This window comes from Choloepus didactylus, chromosome 6 (assembly GCF_015220235.1).
Source record: "Choloepus didactylus isolate mChoDid1 chromosome 6, mChoDid1.pri, whole genome shotgun sequence".
Classification (NCBI taxonomy): Eukaryota; Metazoa; Chordata; class Mammalia; order Pilosa; family Megalonychidae; genus Choloepus; species Choloepus didactylus.
The window spans coordinates 19,590,570-19,618,196 of NC_051312.1; the positions used below are offsets into that span (position 1 = coordinate 19,590,570).

The 27,627-nt window shown below is 47.1% G+C and overlaps 3 protein-coding genes across 8 annotated transcripts in view; 1 reads left to right on the plus strand and 2 right to left on the minus strand.

Moving 5' to 3' along the window:
• Positions 1-7,746, minus strand: part of ZDHHC5 (zinc finger DHHC-type palmitoyltransferase 5) — a 22,183-nt gene extending 14,437 nt beyond the window's left edge. The window contains exons 1-2 of one of the 3 annotated variants that reach the window (XM_037838382.1): positions 7,470-7,746; positions 3,852-4,291 (exon numbers count right to left, since the gene is read on the minus strand). Coding sequence is in view for 2 of the 3 variants with exons in the window: in XM_037838380.1 (XP_037694308.1) it covers positions 3,101-3,204 (104 nt within the window). In the remaining variant the exon portion in view is untranslated. Of the gene's footprint in view, positions 1-3,100; positions 4,292-7,251; positions 7,423-7,469 lie in introns of those variants that run through there. The other 2 variants (XM_037838380.1, XM_037838381.1) reach the window with 2 other exon arrangements.
• Positions 7,747-9,173: 1,427 nt separating this feature from the next.
• On the minus strand, positions 9,174-14,660 carry CLP1 (cleavage factor polyribonucleotide kinase subunit 1). 2 transcript variants are annotated; one of them, XM_037841151.1, is made up of 4 exons: positions 14,574-14,605; positions 14,393-14,429; positions 13,252-13,879; positions 9,174-12,837 (listed from the first exon to the last, which is right to left on the minus strand). In XM_037841151.1, exons 3-4 carry the CDS (start codon positions 13,855-13,857, stop codon positions 12,166-12,168), a joined length of 1,278 nt encoding a protein of 425 aa, XP_037697079.1. In that variant the 5' UTR covers positions 13,858-13,879; positions 14,393-14,429; positions 14,574-14,605; the 3' UTR covers positions 9,174-12,165. The 2 variants fall into 2 exon arrangements, with proteins under 2 accessions (XP_037697079.1, XP_037697078.1); XM_037841150.1 differs by lacking the exon at positions 14,393-14,429 and having other exon boundaries at positions 14,574-14,660.
• A 4,125-nt stretch (positions 14,661-18,785) lies between these two features.
• Positions 18,786-23,596, plus strand: YPEL4 (yippee like 4). 3 transcript variants are annotated; one of them, XM_037840896.1, is made up of 6 exons: positions 19,554-20,903; positions 21,077-21,348; positions 21,437-21,761; positions 21,920-21,963; positions 22,312-22,420; positions 22,613-23,596. In XM_037840896.1, the coding sequence occupies exons 3-6, from the start codon at positions 21,621-21,623 to the stop codon at positions 22,700-22,702; spliced, it is 384 nt and encodes a 127-aa protein (XP_037696824.1). In that variant the 5' UTR covers positions 19,554-20,903; positions 21,077-21,348; positions 21,437-21,620; the 3' UTR covers positions 22,703-23,596. The 3 variants fall into 3 exon arrangements, with proteins under 3 accessions (XP_037696822.1, XP_037696824.1, XP_037696825.1); XM_037840894.1 differs by lacking the exons at positions 19,554-20,903; positions 21,077-21,348 and adding an exon at positions 18,786-19,002; XM_037840897.1 differs by lacking the exon at positions 21,077-21,348.
• The last annotated feature ends 4,031 nt before the right edge of the window (positions 23,597-27,627 follow it).

Genomic DNA, 27,627 nt, shown 5'->3' on the forward strand with positions numbered 1-27,627 from the left:
CTACTTTTATGCTTTATATACTGGGGTTCCACATAAGACTTCACTTGAAAAAATGGTCATGTTGCTTAAATAAACTGCTCTAGTTAACTTTCTCATTATACAGAGGAAGAAACTGAGGCTCACACAGGTTGACATACTTTACCAAAATCAGTCTCCTGAAACCCAGACAGTGCTTATCCCACTTACCTAGCATTGCACCCTTGCCAATCACAAAAGGATACTAAAATAAGACTGATGAGGATCCAGGTACAGTACCCAAAATCCAGAGTCTAATACTTAAGTGGAAGGGGGAGGGTTACTTTAGAGACACTATCCTTCCCAAACAGTGAAAAGGGAAAGGAATTAAGACAGGATCCTCAATAACACAACTGCTTAGTTTTAGTACTGGACAAATTCAGACAATGAGAGATTGGGGTTTTGGGTGGAAGGCCCCAAATATTCTTGTTAAGCTTTTCTGGGATAGAAGATCACCATTTCTTTGAAGACCAAACTCAACTGATAATTTCTGCTCACAGCTTTCCTTACTTGACAAAGAAACAGGTAGGGAAAATTGTTCCTAATTAGTTGAAACCTACATGCCTCCACTAATTATATCTGCCAGTTGAAAAGGACTCTACCTCCTACTCCCAGTCCTCTAGGTCCCAAAGTAATTTTCACCTGGGGCTTACACTGATGTTAAGAACAGCCAGCTGTAGCCTAGTGAAGAGAAGAGGTTGACAGAATAGTTACAGATGTAAAACCCTAAACAGGAGCTTGTTAGAAGAGAACCTTCCTCTTACCTCTCCATTTGAAACCCTGAATTCTTTTTTTAGGTTGTGTATGGTTTCAAACGGGATTCTTCAAGGAATTGAATTTCAAAAGGGATAGATCCTTAGAGAACAGTTAAGAAAAGTGGTACCTCAGCCCATATATATGGAGGAAAATACTATGGTTAGATGGAGAAGAGATGAAAATTTCAGGGGAGCCAAGAGGCGGGTGAGATAAACATGGTACTTGTATCCCCATAAAGTGGGCAGGAAAGCCCCTAGGGGGAGAAAGGGAAGCTCATGTCAGGGGTAACCATAACCATGACTTAAGGCAATGATTAGAGGCAATAATTCCTGGCCAAATACTAGAGTCCAAAATCCTTTTACTTGGGGCTGAGAGACAATGGAAAGAGAAGGACCCATACTTTACTGGCACCAAGGATTGGGAAAGTAGGTTAAAGAGCTTCAACTAACAGTTGAGAAAATGCCTATGTCAGAACAACTCTTTGTGAGCAAACTGGTATAACCAGCCAAGCAGTTCAATGGTTCCAGATCAGCAAGTCAAGAACAAGGATTCTGCTTCCCCTAGCTCAAGAATAGATGAACTGAAAGAGAGAAACCACTTAGCCCCCAGAATTTCCTAGTTTTTCCAAAGGCCTGGTGCTTGAAGGAAAACAGACCCTCTCTAACTAAGCATGTTTGGTCTAAAGTGTCAAACTGGTTTCGTACATACACCTCCTAATACAGCACCACAACTGCTAAAGGATACTAAGATCTGGTACAAATGTCCACTGGTTAAAATCTTGATTCTACTTATTGGCCATAACAGCAGAAACCAAAACAAGCTCCAACACCGAAGACTTGCCCCCTTTACTGGTAGTCAACACATGAAGGAGGATAGAATAGTGAATATGATGAGTTTAAGCAAGAGAAAAAGAACATGCAGATAAGAGAAGCCAAATGGAGAAGACTAGGGCTGTCTCTAGACCCTTGAGGGATTCAGCAGGCATGTGCAGGCTGGAGAGATGGGAGTCCAAAAATCTATGACTTCCACACACAGAGGAAGAGGTGGGAAGTGAGATGATGTTCATACTTTAAATAACGGAGTCATTCTTTCTAGATGGAAATACATTACTATTACTTCATTGATTTTTTTGGTCAAGTGACCCACTCTTTTCCTAGTGACACACATTTTTAAAAATTCCTTTTGGCATCCAAAGCTCAATTTTTGGGGTTATCTTTCTCTCCTATCCCAAATTTAATTTCTGTTCTATATTTCTCCCGATAATAGGAATTGCTCCCTACCCAAGCAATTTGTTTTATTCATCCTTCAATGAGTCCAAACTGTTTATTATCTTCCTCTTCCCAGTAACCCCACATTGCTCGGAAGAGAAACTCAGGTTTGAGCATGATCCATGGCAAAGTGGACTTCCCAGAAGATCAAGCATGTGGTGATCAACTCAAGAGCTGCAACTAGAGCACTAACTCAATGACTCACCAGTATAGGGCTCAGAGGCCTGATACATGTTAATTTATAAGCAAATAATAGCAAAGTTCTGGCTGCTTGCCAGGCAGCTGACAGCTAAAATACTGGAGAAAATGGGAAGGGTAAATTAATAAGTCTCCTCCAGTAACAAGCAAATGAACAAAATTCTGAAGATCCCAAGTGAAAATGATGCAGATTCTAAGCGGGAAATCTTCCAAATACTAATGTTTTTTTCCCAATAGGACAAGGAATAGAGAAGTATTGCAACTCCCTTCAGCAGGAACTAATGTATAGGGACTCCTCTAGGACTCTCTTCCTAGATAAAACTTGTCCTTTCCCAGAGGCCTTTACTTCTCCAGGCTTCAGCTCTTCAGTACAGCAAAAAACAACTGTCTAGTTGGTATATCTCATATATCATTTCTGAAATACTCTAATACTCTCAATTTCCACCATCTTGAACCTAAGCTTCATATATCCTGGGGAAAAGCCATTACCACTTGAAAAACCTGTAGTCTAGTTTAGTTCTCTTTCTCTCATAGAAGTGATTGCTTAAGCTACTTCTTAAGCCTCTCTGGTGGTTTCCTACCACTTCCTTCCTAGTTTAGGATCATTTAATGATGGAGCTGGGTTGGAAAATATGGAACACCTATGATTCCAAGGGAAGGGAGAGAAGAAAAGGTAGAGGATTCTACAGAGTAAGAAATTTGTAACAAGATTGAGAGAGGACAGGCTTTTTCTCACTTTTCTTACCATGTCTCTGGGATTTGGATTTACCTATATCAGATATCAAGCACTCTCAATCACCTGGCTTTGCATACTCCCTCACCCCCACAGAGTGCTCCCCAAATACCACTGGGAGAAAACTCACGTAAAGGCAAAGAAGAGTGTCGTAGCTCCCACTAAGAAGATTGCGGCTGCTGAGACCGGGACATACTTGCTGGGTTTGAATCTCTTTCCAGACTCTGCGGGCATGTTGGAGCTCTGATGGGAGATCTGCCCTGCCGCATAGCCCAGACCCACACAGCGGCAGAACAGACAAGAAAATGGGATGAAGGAAACAACAGAAAAAAGACTACAGAAGGAAACCAGGAAAACAAAAAATTTAAAATTATCACCCTTCCCCCTCCCAAATAAAACCAAAGGTTAAAAGATTTCAAATGAAGGAAAGCACATGGGAGGGGGAAAGGTGATTCCAAATGATGAATAACTACCTCCCCAGAACAAGGCAGAAGGAGAGATTAAGAAACACAACTTGTACAGTTTAAAAATTGTAGAGAAACAGTAGGCTGTTCACATGCAAATGGTTGCAGATGGAGAACATGGCAGCCAGACGGATCAAGGAATAGTTCATGGATGGAGGCAGGTGTTAAAAAGAAAGGAAGGGGCAAATATCAGAGTAGAGCAGAAACTTCAGGCAAGGAAAGATTCTTCTGAGGAGATACTATAGTACCTCCACAACTAACACACTTCTGTAAAATGTGAGCTACACCTGAAATAGGTGCGCCCTTGTTTCTATTTTAATCCAAGAAGGAACCTGGGGTCCCTTCCAGCTTTAAAGAGAAGCTGTTTTTACTGCAGTCTTTGTTCCTTTCAGGTAGTCTCCTTGACCTCTCCCACACCTTGACTTCACCAGGGCTTGTAGTCTGGCAATGGTGGTTTAATTTTACTTCTTTCTTTCTTGATGGTTAAAGCTGGCACTAGCTGATAAAAGGTTGAGTTGTAAATCCTTTTCTTTGAATGGGGAGGGAAAACACAGAGAGAAAGAGAGAGAACAAGCTTGTCTGTCTTCAGTCTCTTCTTGTTATTCCAAAGCCCTTTAAGGGCTCCGTTTCTTATAGAATTCATGCAAAATTAAAGGGAAACTTAAAATCCCTGAAGCCATATTCTTCCCAATAAGCAGTAGGTGAAGAAATCACTCGATGATACTTTAAAAGGTTACTGTGGATGAAAGCCAAGTTCCAAAGATGTCCCTGTTTCCAGGTTAGTCAATGTCTCTGATCTTTTCTCTTCAATCTTGAGCCTTCTGGATACAGAGTTCAACTGGGTCACGGTTCCTAACCTAGAGGAAACAAACAACTTTATCAGAGAAATTCTTTGAGGGTCCTTCCTAAGAACAACAAGGCTAAAACCCCACAGGCTGCTCCGTTAAAAAAGTGCCTTTTGAAAGATTATTTTCGACTCCACTTACAGGTATCTGGGAAAGGTCTCTGAAGTGGGAGGAAAATGGATTCAGAATTCTTTCCTCTTCTAAATGCTGTTCAGATTGGAGGGAGAAGAACATGGTTTCACCTAGCCTAAGGTCCTCAAAACACTAGAAGTAACATTAGCTCCTCCAAAAGGCCCACCTTACCTGGCACAAATGGACAGTAACAAATACCAAGAAGTCAAAATCTAAAAACAAACAAGGGCATGGCAGTAAAGGGCAGTGCTAGGGAAGAGATTTCTCTTTGGACAAACAATATTTATTGCTACAATGAATAAAGAAAAAAGTAACCTCAAAATTAGGACAGCAAATCTCATTTCCTGTCACTCTCTCTTTTAGTCCTCTAGGCTTTTTAATTATAATCCTGAAGAGGCAGAAGCTGAATTTTGGGGTAAGAAAAGGGTCTTTCTTTTCTTACCCCAAAAGGGTCTCATGGGGTCTTCCATGAGAAACTGAGTCTACCATAGGGATTGGTCCTTTTCCTCCCAATTCAACAACTTTTTCTTCTTACATCAGCCTATTAAGACATAAAATGTGCCCCACCTACTCTAATATGATTAAGAGTAACAATTATTTCTGTTGATTGTAGCAAAGTAACACTAGCACTTTGGATTTTATAGGATGCTTTTCATCTAGTGATCTCAAAGTACTTTACTCACATTATCTGGTGACACAATACCTTATCCCACTCTGTAAAATTGAAGGCTAGAGAATGCCTGAGGCCAATTCCCCTGAATCACTAGAGTAGTCAGAATCAGAACCCAGGAACTCACATGTCCTTTGCTGACACAAACCCTTTCTACCTCTTTCTTATCCACTACACTATCTGCCCAGTGATGATAACTGGGAATCTGCAGATGAAATTTTTACTTATGTTAGAATTTAGAAACAAAGCTGTTTTATTCCCCTTTAGCTGCCTAATGTTTCCCTTAATAACAAAGGCAGAGATTCAAGATATCAAAAGATTTGGATAGTGAATTACAAATGTGTCCTCGAATTTATCACTTCTGGTCTGGAAAGGAAAAGGCTCCTTTCTAGATTCAGCATCTCTCTCTTTAAAACAAATAGGGTTTTAGAAGGCTAAACACCTATATTGGAAGAGAGTGAATACCCAGAGATTAACAATTAAGAAACCATTAGAGTCCAAAAAAAGATAAATACTCTGTAGCCTCTGATTTTATAATTAACTCTCAGTTTCCTATAAGAGTTAAACCCAAACTCTCTGAATTCAGGCTAAAGTAACTTTGTTGACAAAGAAGAAGCAAATTCTTGTTTTATAGGCAGTATACCAATATAGCAAACTTCTTCCACAAAACCCTGAAAATTAGTGAAAATGGAAAACTACACTATTTAAATTTTTTCTAGAGGAGGATATCATTTAAACACCATATATTATTTCAATTGTATTTTCTAAAGGATAAAAGGCCATAGGGGCTAACACACTGCCACAGTAACACAGGGTCATGAGAGGCCATGCAATTTGGGGAGTTCAATACTGGGGTATAAACGAAATCAGCATCTGAGATATTTGGGGGATATACATTAGAAAGGACAGGATAAAACACAAGAATTTATTGGGTATAAAAACACTCCAAGTTTCAGCAGAAGGATGTGCTGTTGAAAATAGGGATGAGACCAGAAAGGTGAGTGTGGTTCACTGGAGCCAGCATTTTGGATACATACCAGCATGAGAAAGGTGTATGAAAATATGTATGACATATTCAGGCACAGAGTAAACTAAAGAATGGAAATGAATACACAGAAGTAAAAAACAAACAACACAGATATGTGGTTTGAAGGCTAAAAGTAAAACTATAGGAACATACTTAAGACCTGAGTGTAAATTACCAATGCGGTGAAAATTATATATCCAATGGAAATAAAGGGGTGAACGACAGCACCCCTTTATTTTGAAATACCGTGGTGTGACAGTATAGCATAGCAAGTAAATACACAGTAATTGAGGGACCAGGAAATAATCCATATAGAAAGATACTGGAAGAAAAACCGAGCAGAAGTTTAATACAACAAGGTGTTGTCATTACACGTGTAGGTAGCAAAGTAGACGGCAATGTAATTTTGTAAACATTAGGTGGGTTTTACAGAATGGGTGATAATGAACATTTTGCAGAGATTTCATGCAGGACAGAAGGATACCGGGATAAAAGATGAGGATGCAAATGTAAGATTAACCTGGACAACATGGCAGAAGCCAGGAAGTGAAAATTACATGGCTGAAAACTCTGGCCTAGCATTTAATATCTGATCCCACACCTCCCTTCGTAACTTTAAGTCATTTTCTTCTCATTTCGACGTGTTCATTCTTCCAACTGCGTAAAACACTTCCCATCACCCTGCCCCCAAAACAGAATCCTATAAGTAAAATATTGGCAAACACATCTGAACTCCACTTGTAAAAAGTACAAAGTACTAAAAGAATGGAGAGCATGGCTGGCGGGGGTGGGGGAAGGAAGGCAACTGGTGGGAGAGAACAGGTAACAGGATGAGGCGTGGGCCAAATTTTAAGTTATTAGCAAAGTGGGGCTAGGGACCCGAACCGCAGAGCGGTAAAAGAGGAACAGCACCCAGTTATCACCCTGGAGTCAGGGCAAGGAGAACCACAGTATGGGGCAGAGCCGGCGGCCGCTGAGCCCGAGAAAACAATCCACGGCGGGAGGGCCCACCGCGACTGCGGGAGCCAGCGGAGAGGAAGGCAGAGCCCGGAGGCACAGGGCCGGGGGCGGAAGGGGCGGCGGCTGAGCACCAGTCGCAGAAAAACGAGAACCCCAACCTAGGACCCGGGGCCCGGCACTAACCCGTTCTGAGCCGCGACAACCGTGCATCCCGGCCCTCTCCTTGTTGTCCGTTTCCGGGGCCCACGGGTCCCGCTGCGGTTACATGACCCGGCCCCGAGGAGGGATGGGCCTCAACACCACCCCCTCTTCGGTCCCTCTTCCCTAGAGGTCACTCTCCCCTCACACCTCACTGGCTCGACACTTCCGGTTCCGCAAGGGCCAATGTCCCCGGTACTCACCCCCGGCGCGGTGGCCGTCACCGCCGCCGTCGTTGTCTCCGCCGACTCCCGGCAGTGCCGTCCAGCCTCTGAGAGGCAGCGCGCGGCCCCCTCACGCTCCACGCCCGCCCTGCTCCTGCGCGCTCCCGCCTGGCGACGCTCGTCTTCGAGCCGGCGCGCGGCCGTTGCCCTCAGTGCCGGGTCTCCAGCCTTCCCAGCGTTCCCATTGGCTCCCTTGCCCGGGCGCGCGCGACGTCTCTCGCAGGGCACGTTTCTCTCATTCATGTAGCTCGCGTCGCCGCGCCCGCCCCCGCTCACTCTCTCATTCACCCATAGCCCCCACCCTGACTCCGCTCTGGGGCGTGCGCGCGAACCCTGGCGACCGCGGCGACCTCGCAGTCTGATTGGCTGCAGTAGACCAGCGCACTGATTGGCTCGCGGTCTGATTGGCTGCAGGAGCACGTACGCACGCGAGAAAATGAGAACGCGCGCGCATTGCCGTCGGGTTGCGCAGACTAATGGGAAAAGAGCATTGGCGTACTGCCGGGAGAAACGGCCGGAAGAGTCTTCCGTATTCTTGTGTCCTATTTCCTATTCCTACTGTATCCAAGCCAAAAGCCTTTGAAATACACATTATGTCTCTGTGCTAGAAGTATACTCAAAAGCAAACAGCTATCCTCTCAAATTCCCAACCTCCAAGTAAGTGTGGTACAGTCCAGACAGGCATCTGGTATGACCAATCACCAACAGGTCCCTCCTCCTTCCTGCTTCAAGTCCTCACGCATTGGTGAGCTGTCTAGAGATTAAATAGGCCCCCCCCCCCTTTTTTTTTGACGGCGAAATCTTTATTTAAAACCATCTTGCTGTAGAAATCCTTGATTCGCCGAGTTCCCTGGTACCGGCGGAATCCGGCTAATGGAACAGGCCAGGTTGGACTGTGGCCCTGAAGGAGGCGCCAGGACTAAAAGAGCCAAGGTGGGGCGACGTTGCAGCCAGAGGCCGGGGAGGAGGAGAAGACGCGGGTGCGAGTTTGGAGCGGCAGTCCTAATCGTGGGAGGGAGGGAGGTGCAGGAGGTGCGAGCGATCTGGGGTGGTGGCATTCCCCCGGAGTGCAAGCCAGCTCTTGGCTCCGCTTTATTCCGTTAGTTTCCTACTGCAACACGAGCGATGGGTGCCCGCATCCTTAACCTTGCCCAATTCGGGAATACTGGCTAGAAAGAAAAGGTTCTCTGGAAGCTCCTATGCCTGGAGAACTGCTGGCCAATTCTACGTAGGTTACAGCGCCACACTGCCCCATTTAGCACAGGACAGCTGTGAACCCGGTAGCCTAACCAGGTGTTCTTCATTCAGCTCAAGGCCATTTCTCTCTTGAAAGCAGTTCTGGTTGTTATAGACCAGTCTTCAAATAAGCTATTTCGCCGGCCACTTATCTGAAGCCAAGGCTCCTCACGTGTAAAGTGTGACTCTAAATCCTGGCGTATGTAATTTGTCCTCCGGTTTTGCGTCATTGGTTTGTGCATTAACGTTAGGCAGCATGGTAAAGGAGCAAGTTCTACCTTCTCCCGATTTCTGGGTCTGATCTGGTTCCTTCTCTAACATACCATGTATAGGATGTTCTAGTCATTCTAGTTCTGAAGCTAACGGCTTCAGTCCACAGTTTATTACAACATACGCGAGAGTTCTTTTTAACGAGTGTGTATTTAAAAATGAAATTCTTAAAATACTTCAAACTTTATAAAGAGTACATTTAAGGTATTATTGAAGAGATACGATTTCCCGTTATTTACAGAGGATTCTACACATGCAAATCTTAATATTTCCTTGGGATGAAATCTAATTTCATTTTCTGTTGCATATTTTTCTTGGATCTTAAGGCTTCATTTCTGCAGCCTTACAGATTAGGTATCTTTCTTTTCCTACTTTGAACTAAGACCCTGTAAATAGTAACGTCTTCTGAATATACAGAGCCGAATGAAGGGGAAAAAATTCTACCTTCCATCATCCAACCACACATTTTAATGAACTCCCCAGCAACACTAGACTACCGTATGCCAAGTCTTTCTTAAGTGGAGCACTAACAACGGCATAAACCACCATTCTGAGGTTGCTTTGACCAGTTTTCACCAAGTATCTATTATTCCCTAGGATCCTGTAAGCTATTTCTTGGAAAGAATGTTTAATAGAAGATAAAGTTTACTCTGCCAGCCACTTCTGAAAAATAATCCACAGAAAAACCTAGGCTCAGACAATGGGATAACCAGTCCACCAAACTTAAATTACCTTGCTAGGGGTATCAAATAATTACATTGTAGTTTTTCTAGTGTAGCTTGTCTATACTTTCTGAAATCCCCTTCATTTACTTTCTCTCATGCCTATAGATGGCAAACCAAGGATCACGGTTAATTCAATTCACTAGTTAGCAAACATACAAGAATAAAATGCCACTGTTGGGTTTAGAAGTAATCAGAGAGAATACTCTTGTCTTTTCAGCACCCAAACCACCAATGACCTATTTGTGTTAAATCCACTTGTGCTCTGGAGCCCATCCCTTCTTGTCTATAAAACAATTTCACTCTTGCATTTTCTTCCTAATTTCTTCTTTGATGTTTTATTTGAAAAATGAAATACAGAAAAAAATGGAAGTGTTAGGAATGCACACATACCCATCATTATTTTATCTTCTTCTAATATCCATTGATAGGAACCATCCTATAGTTTTTTTTAAAAAAAAAGCCTCCCTTGACCCCATGTCCCCCAGGACTACTGCCCCTTCACTACTTTCTTAGCAAAGCTTCCTGAGCTGTCTATAGCTGTTATCTCTGCTTTCTCAGTTTACATTATCACTTCAATCTATTTCTATAGAGCTTTTAGCCTCACCATTCTAGGACTACATTCTTCAAAGTCAACACTGACATCCATGCTTCCTTATCCATAGCCAAGTCTCCTTGGCCAGCTCCTACTACTATAAATTGACCACTTAAGTTTGAAATGCCCTGGAATTCTGTACTCTGCCCCCCTTTTCTTTTCTATTTGCACATTCCCTAAGTGACTTCATTCAGTATTACTGCTTTAAATGCCCTCCATAGGTTAGTGGTTTCCATGAGCCGCCTTCAGCCTGGACTTTCCCTAACTCACCAGATTCATCCCTTTTCCTCAGCAAGTCCTATCAATTTTACCTACAAATTAACCCAAAGCAATCTACTCACCAACTCCACCTCTGCTGGCCTGGATCCCCCACCCCCATCAATTCCCACACTGAGAATACCACAAAAGTCTCTTGTATACTTGCTTCTACTCTCACCTCTATTATCACTCTTCAAGCAGCAGTGATCTTTTCAGAATGTAAATTAGATATCATTCCTCTGCTAAACCACCCTTCCCCACTGCTCTTAAAGAGTAAAATCCAAATTCTTCACTCTGATTTTCAAAAGTCCTACATTGCTGCCCCCTCCAACTTCATTTTGTACCACTCTCCCGAGTTCATTACACTGTAACCACACCAGCTTTTCCTTTTTCCACAATGAACCTTGGTCCTTTCTTAAGGTGCTGCACTGTTTAAGGTTTTACCCCAAAATTCACACAGGCTTCCAAGTCTTAGAATGGAATGTGTGCTTACAGAGGCCATTCCTGACCACTCAAGCTAAAGTAGCCTCCTCTCTCTCATCTCTCCCATATTATCCAAATTTTAAGTCTCTGCCTAGCACTTATCCTTTTTCATTTGTCTATTCTATTATATAAGCTCCCTAAGAACTCTATCTTGTTCCCCATCTAGAATGGTCCCTGGCAAATAGTGGATGATCAATGAATATTTGTTGAAAGAACGAACGGACGGATAAATGGCATCATATGCCTGTTAAATAATCCAAATCCAAACTAGGGACACCAATCTCTTGCAAGATATCAAAGAATGGGCTGTTTCAGCTTCTTAACACCTGACAGCTCAGGTTCCAATCAAATAGACAATAGGGAAGAGATAGCTGCAACTCAAAGAAAATGAGTCATTTCTGGAAGAGGATTAGATCTGAAATCTCATCTCCAGAGTCTCACCAGACACTTTAATTCCCAACAGTAAACCCAGTACTGACAACAGATTTAGCATGTTTACTCTACCTAAATGCAAAAGATAAATCATAAAATCTCACCTGCGTGACTCACAGGTCATCCTTGGCTTTCCCATCCTCTAAGCATTTAACAATAAATCATTCCAACATTGTTACTATAATGCTTAGGAAAAAAATTTAAAAAATTGTACCAATTTCTGTGACATGACAAAAATATTTATTAAAATAATTTGTTTTAAATTTGAACTTTACTAGAATGAGTCCCTCTATTCATTTTCATCCTGAATAAATGAGATAGCAAGTACTGTATATGGAATATAAAGCAGGGATTTAAAAAAAAAAAAAAATACCCCTCCTAAAAATTAGTCCACATAATAGCACAGTGAAAGAAATGGGATTCTCCAGGGTCTCAGAGAATTCCAATTGGCATCTTAGGTAATCTAAGAAACCAATTATATTCTCATGGTTTTCCTTTTGTTTCAAGATTAGAAGACGGGTTACCACCACCTGTTTTAAAAGATAGAATGTATGCTTTCTACTACTCCATCCTTTACTGGTCAGCCTGGCCGCACCAGATTCTCATCTCTCAGCCCATCTGCCTTTGGGGAAGGCCAGAATATCTCCATGCCTCAGGCAGCAAGGTTTCTGGGTGATCTCTACTTAAGATCCATGAATCGGATATCCATGATAAGAAGGAAGTTCTTAGGCAGTGGGCGGGGGGCTGGAGAGAGGACAGTAAACACCTGATGCTCCAGGTCCACACTCGTCACCACGATGAAGCCAGCCACACTTGTCTCTGAAAGGTTCTCCTCTGTGCCCTCAGCAGTGCTAACACTCAGGAGGTGGTGCACCATATCTCGGCCAGGGGTGACAGGTACCAGCTTGAGCTGATTGTCTTCCTGAGACATGCCCAGAGGCAAACAGGAGTCCGGGATGGTGGGTGCCCCAACCTTGTAGATTTTCACATCTGAAAACTTGACGTTGAAGGCATGGGGATAGAAACAGCCTCGAAATCCGTAGAAGTACTCACGGATACGCTCATCCCTACATTCCCGCCGGAAGTCCTTGGAGCGCTCAACCACACCCCCCGATTTAGGGAGCAGCACAGTGCGTACAAAGTGAGGCAGGTCCCGTTTCAGTTCATTGTACAACCGTTCTTGATCCAGAACTACGACCACATCCACCTCAAAAGCTGAGGCTGCATGCACCAGCGCTTGGTAGCCAGAGCCCTTGACCCAGCCACAGGTGTTAATGACACAGCCACTAACAGAGGCCCTTCGGTTCACTTCACATCTTTGGTTGAACACATCTGCTAGACGAGATGTAATCTGCAGAAGAAAGATCAAGCTGAGAAAGTTTAAAAAAAAAAAAGACAAACCCATGGCTATTTTGTCCCTCTTTAAAATAAGTAGTATTGGATACAAGAAAAATGACATCTTATAGCTTTAGTTTCGCCCACATAACATGAATTTAAAGTGTATTTTATGTTGCTGCTTCCACCTCCTGTCTTATGTCCTAAGTGGAAATAATTTAATCAATTACTAAGAATAAGTCTACAGAAATACTTGAACAATCTGAGGCTGACATATTTGCAACTGCCTTTTATGAACTCATGCAGCTGTAACAGCAGCTAAGAGGGAGGAAAGAAATGGCTGCAGACAATTTTAATTAGCTAACTTCTCCATAGCTTCCTACACAGATAGCAACCAATCCCTCCAACCCATCAAGGCTCTGGCTCTCACCTTATTATAAAGCTTGATGTTGGTGCCAGGAGTGGTGGAGCCAAAATGATAGACCAGAGGGGCCTGGATAGAGAAGCCCTCTTCAACGTCTGCTGGCCGCTCAATGTAAAGGGCCCCCATGGTACCAGGGATGGACACAGAGCCCTGGCCCACATCCAGCTCCACATATGTGGGTCGGCGGCCCAGACGCACTGCGTAGTTGAGCAGTAGACGGCACACTGTAGACTTGCCCACATCAGTAGGTCCTACTACCATCACCCGGGGGCCTCGTTCTTCTTCTTTCTCTGCCTGCCTCCGCATCTGTTCCAAAGCTGTGTGAGTGTTGAGGTAGAGCAGCATAGGGGTGTCCTTGGAGACATAAGCCACTTCAGTGCGGCCACTCAGCTGCAGGGAACAGCCATGCCAAGTGAAAACAGCCACCTTAGCTCCAGCATCAAAGGTGAATTTCTTGTTTCGGGTCAGCTCTGTGCCGAAGATTTCTGCCATGCCAGCCAGCAACTCCAACTGAACTGACTGAGATGCCTCCACCTCAAAGCGAAGTTCTGTTTCTCGCTCTAGTTCAAATTTAGTTGTTGGCTTCTTGTCATCATTGGCCTCTTCTCCCATCTTTACTGTGTAGCTGCTGTACCTGGAACACAAATTAAATAACTGATCTAAACATAAGTCTATCACCTATACAAAATCCTACAATGGATGTTTCCTCTTATCTAGCTTTATTTTTCTCCACATCTCTTATCACCAACCACTTCTCACTATGTTTCTTGCTCTCTCCCCACCCCCACATTAGAATGTAAGAATTGGATATTTCTACCTGCTGCCCAGACAATTGGCACCTCAATGAACACACTGAATCAATAAATGATGCAGATATAAGAAGAAAACTACAAATACAGACAGAAAACTTGATTACGTCACCTTGATCGCTCTATTGGGATATTCTAGACTTGAGAAGACCACTGATATCCAGTCCCCACCCCTCTTAGTCAACAAAGAAGAGCGTCTGCAGTCCAATGCAAAGCAGAGGGCACTGGGTTTGGACTTGGAAAACAACCTAAAGCCCGGCTCTGCCACTAGTAGTGTCTTTGAAAACATCACTTAACCTCTCTGAATGTTTCGCACCCTGTAAATTGGAGGCACTTACACTTCCTCACACAGTGTTGTTTGGGGGTTAACAGGTACTGTAGGAGAAAGAAAACAGTTTGTAAACCAGAAAGGAATCGTGAAGAATTATCTTCGATGCCCGACCGCACGCAGCTGTAAGTCCAGCATTTGTCCCAGCCTCCGCGGAGACGACGGTTGCCTTGCCCAGCTTATCATCTCACCTGCACAGCGTCGAGCCCAAACTGGTAAACGCAGAAGCCTTCACAGGAAGGACTTGAGCTCAACCGCGACGCGTTCACGCAGACCCACGCCGGAAATAAAGGCGGTTCCGCACTTGCGCAGTAGCAGGAAACGCGCCCGCGCGTTGCCCCTCGGGATTTGAAGTTCGGCCGGAACAGCAGCAAGTGGTCGGGAGCGCGCAGTCACTAAGCCTCCTGGGAGTTGAAGTTAAAGAATTGTTTTGATCGTGACGACAAGGTGGGCGGGGCGGCAGCCGTCATTGTTCGCGAAGCCAGAGGGAAGGGTGAGGGAGTGACGGTTACGCCCCACGCGGGGCGGGGTCGGGTCCAACCGGGGTCAGCAGTCGGCGAGTGTCGGCAGTGGGGTTTCGCTGTTGTGTTCCTGCTCACCTGCAGCCCAGGAAGACGGGAAGGCGGCCAGAAAGGGAGGGGGATCCACTGACTAGGTCCCACGGTGGCCCGCGTGCCCAAACCACAGACCAGGAAGTGAGAAAATTAGCAGAACCCGGTTTGGGCCCGAGGAAACCGAGGGGTTGGGAAAGTGGAGGAAAACAGCCTGCCAGAGGCCAGGCTGAGCTGTCATCCCCTACCTGGCAGTGCTTGGCACATAGAAGGCATTCAAAATATATATTTTTTTAAATAAAAGAATAAAAGTGCAAGAGAGGGAATTAGTATTTAATATTCAATTGGTACACAGTGTCTGGAATGAAAGAAAAATTTTATAATGATGTTGATGGTAATACAACATTGTGAATGTAATTAACACCACTGAATTGTATACCTGAAAGTGGTTAAAATGGGAAATTTTTTTGTATATATGTTATCACGAAAATTTTTTTAAAAAACAACATTGAACTGTACAACACAAAGAATGATCCCTAATGTACAATATGGACTTCAGTTAATAATATGACATTAGCTCATCAACTGAAACAAATGTACTATGCTAATGCAAAATGTTAATAGGGGAAACTGGGAGGTGGGGGGAAAGGTATATGGGAACTCTATACTTACTGCAAGATTTTTCTGTAAACCTACAACAGCTCTGAAAAGTACTTTTTAAAAAAAAGTGTTCATTAGGACAATCCCCCTCCTCATCCCCCCCCAAAAAAAAAAATCAATAGATTTCTTCCAGTTCCCTTACAAGTTGGTCACTACCAACAACCTCTCTCCCACTGTTTCCTTCCCTAAAGCAGGGACAGTCATCCAAGGTCTATCATTTACACCACAGCCAACAGGTTCTGCCATGTCTATAATCCTCTTCTCACCAGCTTGGGCTTTGGAGTTTTGCGTCTCCAGTATATCACTCGCTTCCTATGTAATTTTGGGCAAATCACAAGCTTCACCTCTCTGAGATAGTTTCTTATCTTTAAACTAAGAATAATAACAAACTGACCTCTTAAGGTTATCTTGATTGAATGAGATGATGCATGTAAAGCACTAAGCACAATGCCTGTCACATAGAAAGCATCTGATGTTAGCTGTTAAATCTTTATTATCGGCTGTGGGAATGGGCAGTATAATAAATGCCATTTATTTGTACAGTAGTTTACATTTTTTAAAGTCCTTTCAAGTATCTTCCTTCACAGCTACCCAGTAAAGTCAGCTTTGTTATCTCCAATTTCAGATAGGGGGAAAGACTAAGATAGAGGACAGGACTGGCCCAAACCTTCATAGTAAGTAGTAGAGCAAGGATTCAAACTCAGGGTTTTAGAGTGTTAGTCCAGTCATTATAACAGTATCAAACACTTATTTAGTATAGGTGCCAGGTACTGATCTATGGGCTTTACAGAGATAAATTCATTTACTACTCCCAAGAATCCCATGAGGTAGGTACTGTAATTGTCATCTCCACTTTACAGGTGAGTATTCTTTCAGTCTAGTTCACATGGTTAATCCCGTCTGAGGACACACAGGAAGAGTTCCTGATTTGCCTTTTTCTTGCTGGCCTTCCTACCTTAGCATCACTTTCCAAGCATTGCCTCCCTGGCTTCTCACCTCTCAATATCTTCTTCGATGGTTTGCTTTAATTATTTCATTCATTCACTATGCATGCGTTAGTTCTCCAATTAACTGTTAGATACCTCCCTGATCTTTCACTATTCTTCAGAAATTCAGTTCAGGTCTTCCATTTGCAAAATTTCCCTCATTTCCCCCCATTTCTATGCAATGTATCTTCCAGATCTGTTTCTTTGCCTCCACACTCCCCCTTGCTTGAAGCAATTTCTCCCAATTATGTGAAAGTCATCTTTATTTGGATACCATATAGCCATCTTGACATGAAATTTAGGAACAAGGACACATACACACACATGCCTTTTAAACTCCTCTCCGTTTTGCTTCTTCATCATAGAAGAGTCAGGGCACAACCCTTGAAGCATCTGTGCTCGCATACACTCTCTTTTCTCACTGTCAGTCTTTTACCAAGTATTCCTGCCATCTTCACCCTACCATCCTCATATGTCCTTCTTATTCTCCTCCACAGCTAAATACTTGATCATTTTCTTCCTCAGTTGAAAAAAATTCCTCAGTATCCTTTTTGCTTCCAAACTTTCAATATTTGCCCTAACAGCTACTCACTTTCCTTTTCCCACTTCCTATTGTTCTCCTCAATAATGGCTCCTCAAATTCCTCCTCCACTTACATTTCCTTTCTCATCTGCTGCCCAGAGACAAACACGAAGCTCTTCTTCCTTTCCCCAGCACTCCTTCTCAAATCCAAACCTTTGGTACCATCTCTCAAGATACCCACGTTGTGTTTTTCAGAGTTTACCTTAAACTATGGACTCTTACCTGATTAAATGTTCAGAATTCCTTTTTTTTTTTTTTTTTCCATAACCAGCTAGCAATGCCTGCCATCACCCACATTCCCAGCCTTTACTTTTTTTTCCCCCTCTTTACATGTGAGAAGAAAAACAAACCACCCACAGAACTCCTTTCTATAAGTCACTATCTATGTCACTCTTCATTTTCTGAATGTTAGCATCTGTTAGAAATTGGGGCTTTTTCTTTAGGGCAAATACATGTACTTTAGTGACATGCACAGGACTGCTCTCCAATGAGAAATATGAGTCAAATGAAATTTAGCTGGAAGCTGGTAGAAAAATAGCAGTAGGAAAGACATAATTTCTTTGTTAGAGGCAAGTTTGGCATGTGTGTTTTGAGATTGGAATTTAATAGTAAAACCTTTTGAGGTTTAGGGGTAATAAATTGAGAATGCTGTTTTGAAATAACAGTACCTATGGTTTACTGAGTGCCTATCACATGCCAGGCACCTTTTAGGCATTTACATGCTACTTCGCTTTACCTCACATCTTCATGAGGTAAATGTTATTAGCTTCATTTAACAGATGAGGAAAACTGATGCACAAAGAGGATAAGTAACTTGCCCAGTGGGTCCTGGGTGAGTAATTGGCAGAGCCAGGATTCCAACTCAGGTCTCTTTGAGACCAAAGTCAGACACTTGGTCCAGGTTTGGGGATACAACCTAACTACTATTTTGTGAACCTCTTCTTCTATGCAAGGCTCTGCATTGGCCACTGCAGTTCCGGGGTGCAGAGACAAGTTTCCCAGAGGATGCCTCTGAAAGTTTACAGCCCAATAGAGAACCTTACGTAATGTTCACAAAGCACTAGTGATTTGGTGGTAGTTGATAAGAGGTTCCTGCCTGTGAGATGTCACATTTGGTCTGTGACTCCTTTATGGGTGTTACACTGAGGCTTCGAGGCTTGGAAGTGCCTGGTACAAGCTTGGGGAATCAGTTTGCATCCATGACAATTTGTCCGTTCTTTTCCCTGCGTCAGGGCAAGCGTTTGAGCTGAAATGGGAAGATGTATCAGCTTGAATGTGTGTGCGCCTGACCTTCTGCTTCCATCTCTTGCCCTCGCCTTGCCACCTCCTTTCTTCAGCCCTGCCACCCTTACTCCATCCTAGCCCAACCCTGTCCTTCCCCCCAGGCTCTTTCTGTCTACTTCACCAAATTGCCTTCATCCTCAGCAGCCTGCCTCTCCTCTCTTCCGCCTGTGCCTCTGCCCCCACCCCCCTGCGTCACTCCCCCAGCCCCATCCCTCCATGCCTGCCCCCTCCCTTCCTCCCTACCCGCCTCCTGTGTCTCCCAGCCCCGCTCTGACGTGGGAGGTGAGGGGGGGTGGGGGGGATGGATGACTCACAGTGTTATGATGCAGTTCCACAACACACAGCCACATTCACCCACAGACGAGGCACAGGAGGAGAGACAACCTCTGGCCTCCCAGCAGCTGGTCAGCTCTGCAGCCCCAGCCTTGAGCCCCTACCTTCCCCCAGCCCCCACCCCCTTCCCAACTGAAGGAGCGGAAAGAGAAGAGAGAAGAGTGAGCAGAGAGATTAAGAGAGAGAGAGAGAGATAGACGGAGATCTCTGGAGCAGACCTCAAGGTGAGGGGGCAGCCCTTCTCCAACTGAATTTTTTTCCTCCTTTGCAAATTTCCTCCTCCTGCTGCGTGTCGCTTTTTCCCCTTTGCAAAAGCATTATTCATCCACCCTTTGTCCTCCCTTCCCCCTCCCTGCTGCCTCCTCTCGTCTCTCTCTCTCTCTCGCTCTCGCTCTCTCTCTCGCTCTCTCTCGGCTCCTCCATCCCTCTCCAAGCTCTGACGGTTCCCGCACTTATTTCCCGGCAACTTTGGCTGCGGCATCAGGCACCACTGTTTATTGTTTTGCTGCTGATGCAGACCCCCAAAGCCCGCCCTGGGAGCTGCCTGCGCTGCTAATTATTTGGACCATACCATAGCGAGAATGCTAGCCCAGGGGGGCGCCGAAGACTCCGAGCAGATGAGAAAATCCACTGTGAGCAGGTGTCCCCCTCCCTCTCTCTCTCTCTCGTTTTTTTTTCTGTCGGAGAGGCAGGGATTCGCACCTGGTTCCTCGAGCCTCCGCCTCGGCGCCTCCGCTGTCAGCGCTGGTTGCTCAGCGCCCCCGCCCCCGCCCGCCTCTCCCCCACCTTCCACCGTCCAGTCCCGGCTCGCAGCGGGGCGAGCATCCTCTCCCCAGCGCTCAGCTCGCCTTTGTTTTTTCCGCCAATCTTTTGCCCAACTTGCTTCTCCCGGTGATCTGAGAGGGGAAGAGAAATGGCCCCTAATCCTCTTTCTGTGATTCTCTGGCCTTCTCTGCAGCCTCTCCTTGGCTTGATGGGGAAGCGGGAGAGAGGGAGGGAGGGGGGACGGAGGTGCGGGAAGGAGCCAGAGAGCAGGGACCCGAGCCCCCGCCCCCACCGCCCTCCCGGCCCCTTGAAGGTGTTGCCAGGTGGCGCGTGTCGGAGGGAACTCGCAGACAAACTTGAAAGCAGACCTGTGAAATGGTCATCCGGCCTGCCAGCCAGGAGGGACTTTTTCTGCGGCCAATGCCCAATGTCACCCTGAACTCAGCCCCAGGTTTCTTCCTGGGGTCCAGCCAGAGAGAGAGGGCTTGAAACCGAGAACGGTCTCTAACGGGGCTTTTGTGGTGGCCCGAGGAGAGAGTGGAACAGATGGGGCGCTTGTGGCCTCGGCAGCGGACAGGATGAAGACAGCCTGCTTGCCCTGGCTAATCGGAGCTCACTGCCTCTTCTCCGTTTAGTGATCCGGTCTTGCCAGAGCACCTAGCAGGCATCTTTGGACCAGGCTCCAGTTAAACACCCACAACGGGCAAGAAGGCCCCAGGAACCTGCTTATCAGAGCCAACAGAGGACACCTCCCTTCTTATCCTCTGCCTCCAGTTCCCTCAGCCACTTTGGGGCTGGAGTGTTAGCAGATCCCAACATCTCCAAGATTCCTAATCCTAACCCAGAAATTTATTTCCTCTTAGTCACCCACAGGGTCACTGCTGTCGGTCCCTGTCCTCCAAAAGAAGCTGGAAAGTGCCTTGTGCCCCAAAGCACAGCTTTTAAAAACGGGAGTGCCTCCTCTCCCTCGTTGATAGTGGACATTGCTCTCACCCTACCCCATACAGCCCTGCTCAGCCCAGGAGTTCTGGCTTCCCCGATGTGTTACTCATTTCCCATTGATTCCAGCTGTCGGATTTGTCTGAAGCAGAGATATTTTCTCTTGTGTGGCTGGGTGCCTGTGTCCTTGACTGGGGGCTAAGGCAACAGTTAGCAGAGAGTTGAATAGAGAGACCCAGGGGCCCAGAGGCTATGAAGGCGTCCAAGTACTTCTGCTGGGCTGGAATGAATGGACCAAGGCACAGGATTTGGGAACAGCCACGCCTGAGGTCCTCGGTTTTGAAAGGAGACATCCATAAAGTTCTAGTGAAGAGCCCCAGAGTCCCGGCCCCTCGGTCCCCCAGCAGAGAGCCGAAGCAGGGTATGTACCTGCCTGTGCATCCTCCCTCCCTCCCTCTCTCATCATGCCCCTCCCTTCCCTTCCCCCCCAAAAAATGCATGGAGGCCGTGAAAGAAAAACCACCAAGCACCCCCAACTTTCCAAAGGCCTCGAGCCCCAGAGACACAGCACGTACCAATGCTTGTGTACTGCAGATCCTCACAAAAGAACTGAAAACCAAGGAGAGGGCACTGGCAGATGACGTTGCTCCCGTGGCAGCATTTGTGCCAGCGGGCTGCTCTCAGTGGAAAATGGTGGAGGCTGCTGCTGCCCCAGGAGGGAGAAGCACCAACTCCCTGGCTGTGGCTCCAGAAGCCTAGAACTGCTGCGAGGCCTGCCAGAGCAGAACGGGAATCCGGGGGACAGGGAGACACAGTGCGCCTGGATGCTGGGAGGGTTGACAGTGATGGGGGAAGCAGGGATGGAGGTGAGCCGAGTCCCCATCTTCTCCACTCCCTCAGGAGGGGCTTCTCAGGAGGTCCCAGCTCTCCTGATGCGCCCTCCCCTCTTCCCAGGTGACCTCCATTTCTACCTGGTTCTCGTCTGGGGGGGCCCTGGCCGGGCAGCCCCCCCACATTTCTCCTGCCCTGAAACACGGCTCTAGCCAACCTGCTCCGCTGCTTCACCTGCGACCGTCTGTGCGGGGGCTGCACGGCGCCAGCCCCTCCGGTCCGCCAGGGCATCGTCCTCCAGCCTGTCATGCCCAGCTGTGACCCTGGCCCGGGCCCTGCCTGCCTCCCCACCAAGACTTTCCGAAGCTACCTGCCCCGCTGCCACCGCACTTACAGCTGCGTCCACTGCCGTGCGCACCTGGCCAAACACGATGAGCTTATTTCCAAGGTACGCTAAGTGGGGAGCTGCCACCCCCCTCCTCCCTCTCACACCACCTAGGAGTGAGCCAACAAAGAAAGCCCTTCCTCTTTCCTCCATCCTGTGGGGATTCAGGCAGTGGGGCCAAGGGCTACCAGGTAGTCACTGTCTGTCCTATGTCTCCACAGTCCTTCCAAGGGAGCCATGGCCGGGCCTACCTGTTTAACTCCGTGTGAGTCTACCTCTTTCCTTGCATGTGTGTGCTTGTGTGTGTGAAGTTTTTCCCTCTGTGGAAAATGGGGGTGAGCCATCAGAAGCGGTCTTGCATCTTCTGCTTTTGCCTTCCCTTTGGCAAAGGGGTTCTGAAAATCAGTTGCCATTGTCTTTTGGGGAGTTCTGGGCAGAACTGAAACCTATAGTGTTGGAGAAAGGTGCAGGCACTAGGCATAAAAGGGGTGGCTTGCCAAAGGCAGTTTGCTTCCAGTTGGCGGGGTCAACAGAAGCTCCTTTGGGCTGGTTGGGGGCTGAACTGACAGAGACACCCCACTGGGTGCTGGGTCCTTCCTCTTTCCTGAGACAGGGTCAACGTGGGTTGTGGGCCAGCCGAACAGCGCCTCCTGCTCACGGGACTCCACTCGGTAGCTGACATTTTCTGTGAGAGCTGCAAAACCACACTGGGTTGGAAATATGTAAGTACCCGGGGAACAGGGATACCCTCCAAGCCCCAGTGGCTACCAGTCAGGTCTCTGCATGGTCCTAAGAGGATGCTGGTAGCTGGGTTGGACTAGGGTGGGGGCACCTGGGGCAGGGGCAAAACAGGTGTTAGTAGGACCTGGAGGGGGACTGCTTTGTCCCACATTCCTTGCTTCCGCCTCCACCAGGAACAAGCTTTTGAGACAAGCCAGAAGTACAAGGAAGGGAAGTACATCATTGAAATGTCACACATGGTGAAAGACAACGGCTGGGATTGAGGGGCCCAGGCAGGCTGTGTCCTTCCTCCGCATGCCCCACCCTTGACCCCTGGCCCTGCCAAGCTGTCCATACCAGCATGAGTACTGCCCCACCCCTGGGGGAAACCCAGTCCAACTAACCCCTCCCCTGATCCCACCTCATCACTACCAGACCCCTTTTGGAACAGGGGTTTGGAGTACCCCAGGGGTGTTCAAGGCTCAGGAGTGGGCAGCAGTCAGGGAGAGACAGAACTGGGGAGCAACGATTGTGGGTCCTTCTAGTCCCAAGATCCTGAAAAGCTTCTGGAAGGGTGTAGACCCAGGCAGAGAGGACTATGGGAGGAATCAGTTTTTTGCCCCACCTCATTTGATTAAACAAAGAGGACAAGCGTTTGGTCATGGGGGCTGGTAGATCCCAGGCCACAGAAGAACAGATGGGAGTGAAATGTTGGCCTCAGATGCCCAGAGAGGCCAGTCTCTGAGGGGGAAGTTTCCCACCCCCAAGTATAGGAGAAAGGACTCTGGGGTGGAAGGAAAAACACAAAATCCCAGGCCCTGGGAAATAATAAAAGGATCACAGAGGTTTCCATTTCACTCCACTTGTTAAGTTGATCTTGGCACTGAAGAGGCACTTTCGAGTATCTAACCTTTGCCGTTGGGTTGGGTGGGGTGGGGAAAGCTGCCCCTGGAATAGCCCCCACTCCCAGCCCCAGCTGGCCGTTTCCAGGGCGAGCAGTCTTCATGGGCATTTTCCAAGGCCCAGCTGCTGCCCCCTGGGGCCCAGTCCCCTGGAGGGGGAGGTGGGAAATCAGTGCTACGGGGCCGGTCTTTCCCGTGGCTGCCACCAGCGAATGAAACTTTTTGTATGATACATAAAGTGTTTGGGTCTATTTTTAATAAAAAGGGGAAAAGCAACTGTGAGGCACTCCGTCCTGATTTTCCTTCCTTGTGCACACACCCCCCTCTCAGGGGGGCATGTCCTTTATTGCCACCAGGGGGCAGCAGAGTTACTTTGTCCATGGCGCGATCCCACTAGAACTTTTTTCTTTTTTTTAAACCAGGGAATGGGTATTCTGATGGTTTTGCTTAGCCAGAGGGATGGGTTTTATAAGCTCTACTCCAGTTGGAGCATCCAAAACAGCTCATGTTTTCTGGAGCTCTTGACAATGAATCAATTTGTGCTTGGATCCACGCTTGGGCAGCTGAAGGGGGATGATCCCAGAAATAGGTTTCCTTGGGTCCCATGGCTTTTCAGCTTGGTTCTGTAATGTTTTGGTGAGCTCATGGCCATGCTTAATGCTAAAAGGCCAAGGTGTTGCCCTGGCAGCTGATAGGAAGTGGAACAAAACAGCTCACAATCTCAGCATCGATGTAATCGAGTGTGCCAAGGGCATGTTTTGGCAGCGAGGTGAAATTCCTACTGTGTTGGGTTCCCAGCACCTACGGCGGGGGCGGGGGGGGCAGAGGACGTGCAGGACAAACAAGGCATAAAAATGTTTTGTAAGCTATATTATTTCCATATTCACTCATTGATATTACATAATATTTATAGAGCACTGACTTGCCAGGGATTGCATTAAGCACTGGGGACTCTATGGGGTACAAGGCAGCCATGGCCAGGCTTCCTGGAGTTTATGGTCTAGTGGGAGGGACAAACAATAAGCAGGCAATTCCAGTGAATAGTGATGTCTCTGAGCAGGGATTCAGAATAAGCTCTGGGAGGTCAAAAAAGGGTACTTAGCCTAGATCCAGGAGCCTTCACAGAAGTGATGTCTGTGACGGCACCTGAAAGATGAGAAGTGTGTAGGCAAAAGGGGATGAGTGGAGGGCGGTATTTCAGGCAGAGGGAACTGTGTGTGCCAAGTGGCTCAAGCATAGTTCCTCTGAGGAGGGAGTAAGTTTCCTATGGCTGGGGAAAAGGTACAAGCAGGTAAGGAGAGATGAACAGGAGAGTAGCGATAAGAAGTGAGAGATAGGCAGAGGCCATAAACCATTTAGGGAATCCAGATTTCATCCCAAGGGTATTGGGGAAGAAAGTTTTGCTTGTTTGTTTGAAATTAGGAAGCGGCATCTTCAAATGGCCGTTTGTGCCCAGAGGGGAGGCACCGATAGAAAGTTTTAATAAGGCTGAAGGTAAGGGATATAAAGCTGTGTACCATCCTGAATGGAGAGGCTGACAGCGGAGGAGAAAAGAGGAAGATACAGAAGGGAGAGAAGGTTAAGGAAAAGGTGCAAAGGCAAGTCAGGAAGGAATGTTGTCAAGCACCCCCTCCTCCCACCCAAGTGGCCTCATCTTTCTGCTTCTGCATGCCGAATCATGCAGAGATTCTTCTCTTGGGCTGGACCCACAATCCCTGAACCTCTCGGTCTCACCTCTTGCACCAAAGTTTGGGATGTCTTCTCAAGCCCCAAGCCCTGCCCTTGAAAATCAGGCACAAACTAGCTGCCTTCTTAAAGCTCCTTGAATATACTATTCACTTTATCAAGTTATTCAGCCTCCTAGGCACTGTGGTAGACAGAGAAATGGCGGAATTGTTGCTCTCACTTTCCTTGTCATCTCTTGGAGGAATCACTCTGCGGGCTTGAATTAAGGGGTCCCATTTAATCTTTAAGGCTGAGATCAAACCATCGGCTGCCCTGTCCAAATCCTGGATAGCCAGACAGGTGCACCCTCAACAAGCATCATTATTAAATACTCAGTGACCAAGAGTGGTCATGCTGAGAATTACAGGTGGAGGCAAGGGAGTGGCGAAGTCTCATTTCCAGGTTCTGAGAGCCAGGGAAGGAATTGCAGATGTGGGATGCCAAGAGCACGTCCTTTTCCCTGGGGAGCAGCCCTTTCAGGTTAGCCTTTTTCCTTTCCTGTGCATCTCCCTTTCCTCAGGGAGGTCCACTCTGGACCTAACAGCAATTCCCACCCTCCATCCCAGGGTGGGAGTCTAGGAACCCATTTCTACCTTAGCCAACAGGATGCCACTTTATCCTTGAAGGCTTGAGACTTTGGAAGATACCCTCATACAACCAGCTGATAGTATCGAAACCTTCCACCCCTCAGATCAGGAAATATTCCAGAAGAGAAAACCTATGCAAACCTCTCGAGATGGGTCTACAAAAAGGTGGGAGAGCTGTCAGGTGTAGGATAACGTTATATCTAGGTGCTGTAACTTAAAATCTGTATAACCTTGGCCATACTGCTTAAGCATTTCTGGACCTCAGGACAATATATGCAGTGTCTAGCACATGCAAGTGGATCCCTAAATGTGCACTATTAGTATGACTAATAGCCATGCTTCCCAAATTCCCACCAAGGCAGCTGATTGGTGCCCAGATGGCAGAGGAAGCTGCAATGCTGAGGAGGCAACCGGCGCTGGGTAGCACTACACGGCCAATGCCCTTTTAACATTGCACTGCTAGTAATAGGTGCAGACAGTAGCACAATGTGAAAAGAGCTCTGGCCAGCAGTAGAGGCGTGCCGGCCCTGCCTCCTCGCCCCTCCTCCCAGTCCCCGGCCCACTAGGCTCTCAGCCTCCCTCTTCCCCCTCTCACCTTCAGTTCAGCTCTCCTCCCTTCTATTCCATTCGCAGTATTAGTCCCCTATTTTCTCCCCATTCCTCCTTTTGCCTTCTTCCTCATCCCCATCCCATCATGAGAAGACCGCCTTGTTCTTTGAGGTTTGGAGGCAAGGGGATGGGGTCCAGGCTGGTAGCTGAAGGGATCTCTGGAGCTTGGCACTCAATCCGCAGATCCTCATCGGAACTGACTGCTGGAAATGCCAAGTTTTGGGGACACTGGTGATGCTGCCTTTATCTGCATTTGTATCTCTGCCAGCTTCCCTGCTGGAGAGGAGGAGCTTGCCCACCAGGGCAACAAAACCTTCTCCTCTTCCCTCCTCTAAAGCTCTCTCTCCTGTTGGTTTAGATAAAGGGGAGTTCTGGGACCCAAAGGGACAATCTCCGATGAACCTTCAGGATTAGGGAATGGTGGAGTGTATTCAACAGGTCCCCAGGCAACAGAGAAGCTTCCAGTTCCAGAGCTAGAAGCTGCTGGTGAAGCCCCATCCCTGGGTCTCCTCTAAGAGATTGTCAAAGTACTTTATGGAGTTGGCATTAAAATGGCGAAAGTGATTCCCTCTCTTGTACTGAGTTAGGGATAGGCTCGCATTGGTGCTGGGACTAGAACATGAGTTGTTTCTTATCTTAACCATGGACTCTAGTTAGGGAACCTCACCTAGTACTTCCCTTGCCTTTCCTAGCCTAAGGGGCTGAAACCCAGCACAAACAATCCCGACTGATCGAAACCGAGAGCCAGGAGATTGCCCTGGAAGGACACCTGGATGACCAAAGGTTCTGAGCCGCCCAGAGCTCTAGTATGACACATTCCAGGCTGGAGCTGTGGCCCCGTAAGTCCCAGCTCCACTTCTGACCTGGTGAACTACTGTCGGGGTCACTTTTAAGAGCTAGCCCAGAGAGGTAGAGGCTGTGAGGTGACTGCTCAGCACAATGACCAGCAAGGGCCTCCAAGCAATGGAGTAGGCTCTGGGAAAAGCCCTCCCCATTCCAGTCAGCAGGAGGCTCGGAGGACAGAATTCCAGTTGGAAGCTCTTCCTCTGGGCTTCCCCGCTAGTCACCTCCCATCCCCTCAGGAAACTAAAGAGGTTCTTTCCCGCCTTCTCAGGCAGTTTGTTCCTGTAATCTGCAAGCATGGGGCCCTGTCCCACAGTTTGCACGGTTCTAATGGGCGGAAACGAAGGCCTGGCTAGGGTCAGTCGCCAGGCCTCTGCTCCTGGGGTTGGCCAAACCAGGCCCAGCTGGGAACTGGACCACGCCAACAGTGGGCACAGGGGCCACGACAGGGCGGCCCAGCAAGCTCAGGAGGGACCAGGGGAAGATTCTTTGCCAAGGAGTTCCCAGATCTCTGCTTGGAGAGGGAAGGGAGAAGGGGCTGGG

What these genes read in the sequence shown, in the direction of transcription:
- YPEL4 (XM_037840894.1), top strand. Translation starts at nt 21,621, where the DNA reads ATGCCCAGCTGTGACCCTGGCCCGGGCCCTGCCTGCCTCCCCACCAAG. An exon ending in GCCTACCTGTTTAACTCCGT is followed by an intron (nt 21,964 to 22,311) that starts GTGAGTCTACCT and finishes TTCCTGAGACAG; the next exon opens with GGTCAACGTGGGTTGTGGGC. An exon ending in CCACACTGGGTTGGAAATAT is followed by an intron (nt 22,421 to 22,612) that starts GTAAGTACCCGG and finishes CGCCTCCACCAG; the next exon opens with GAACAAGCTTTTGAGACAAG.
- CLP1 (XM_037841150.1), bottom strand. Translation starts at nt 13,857, where the DNA reads ATGGGAGAAGAGGCCAATGATGACAAGAAGCCAACAACTAAATTTGAA. An exon ending in ACATCAAGCTTTATAATAAG is followed by an intron (nt 12,838 to 13,251) that starts GTGAGAGCCAGA and finishes TTTCTTCTGCAG; the next exon opens with ATTACATCTCGTCTAGCAGA.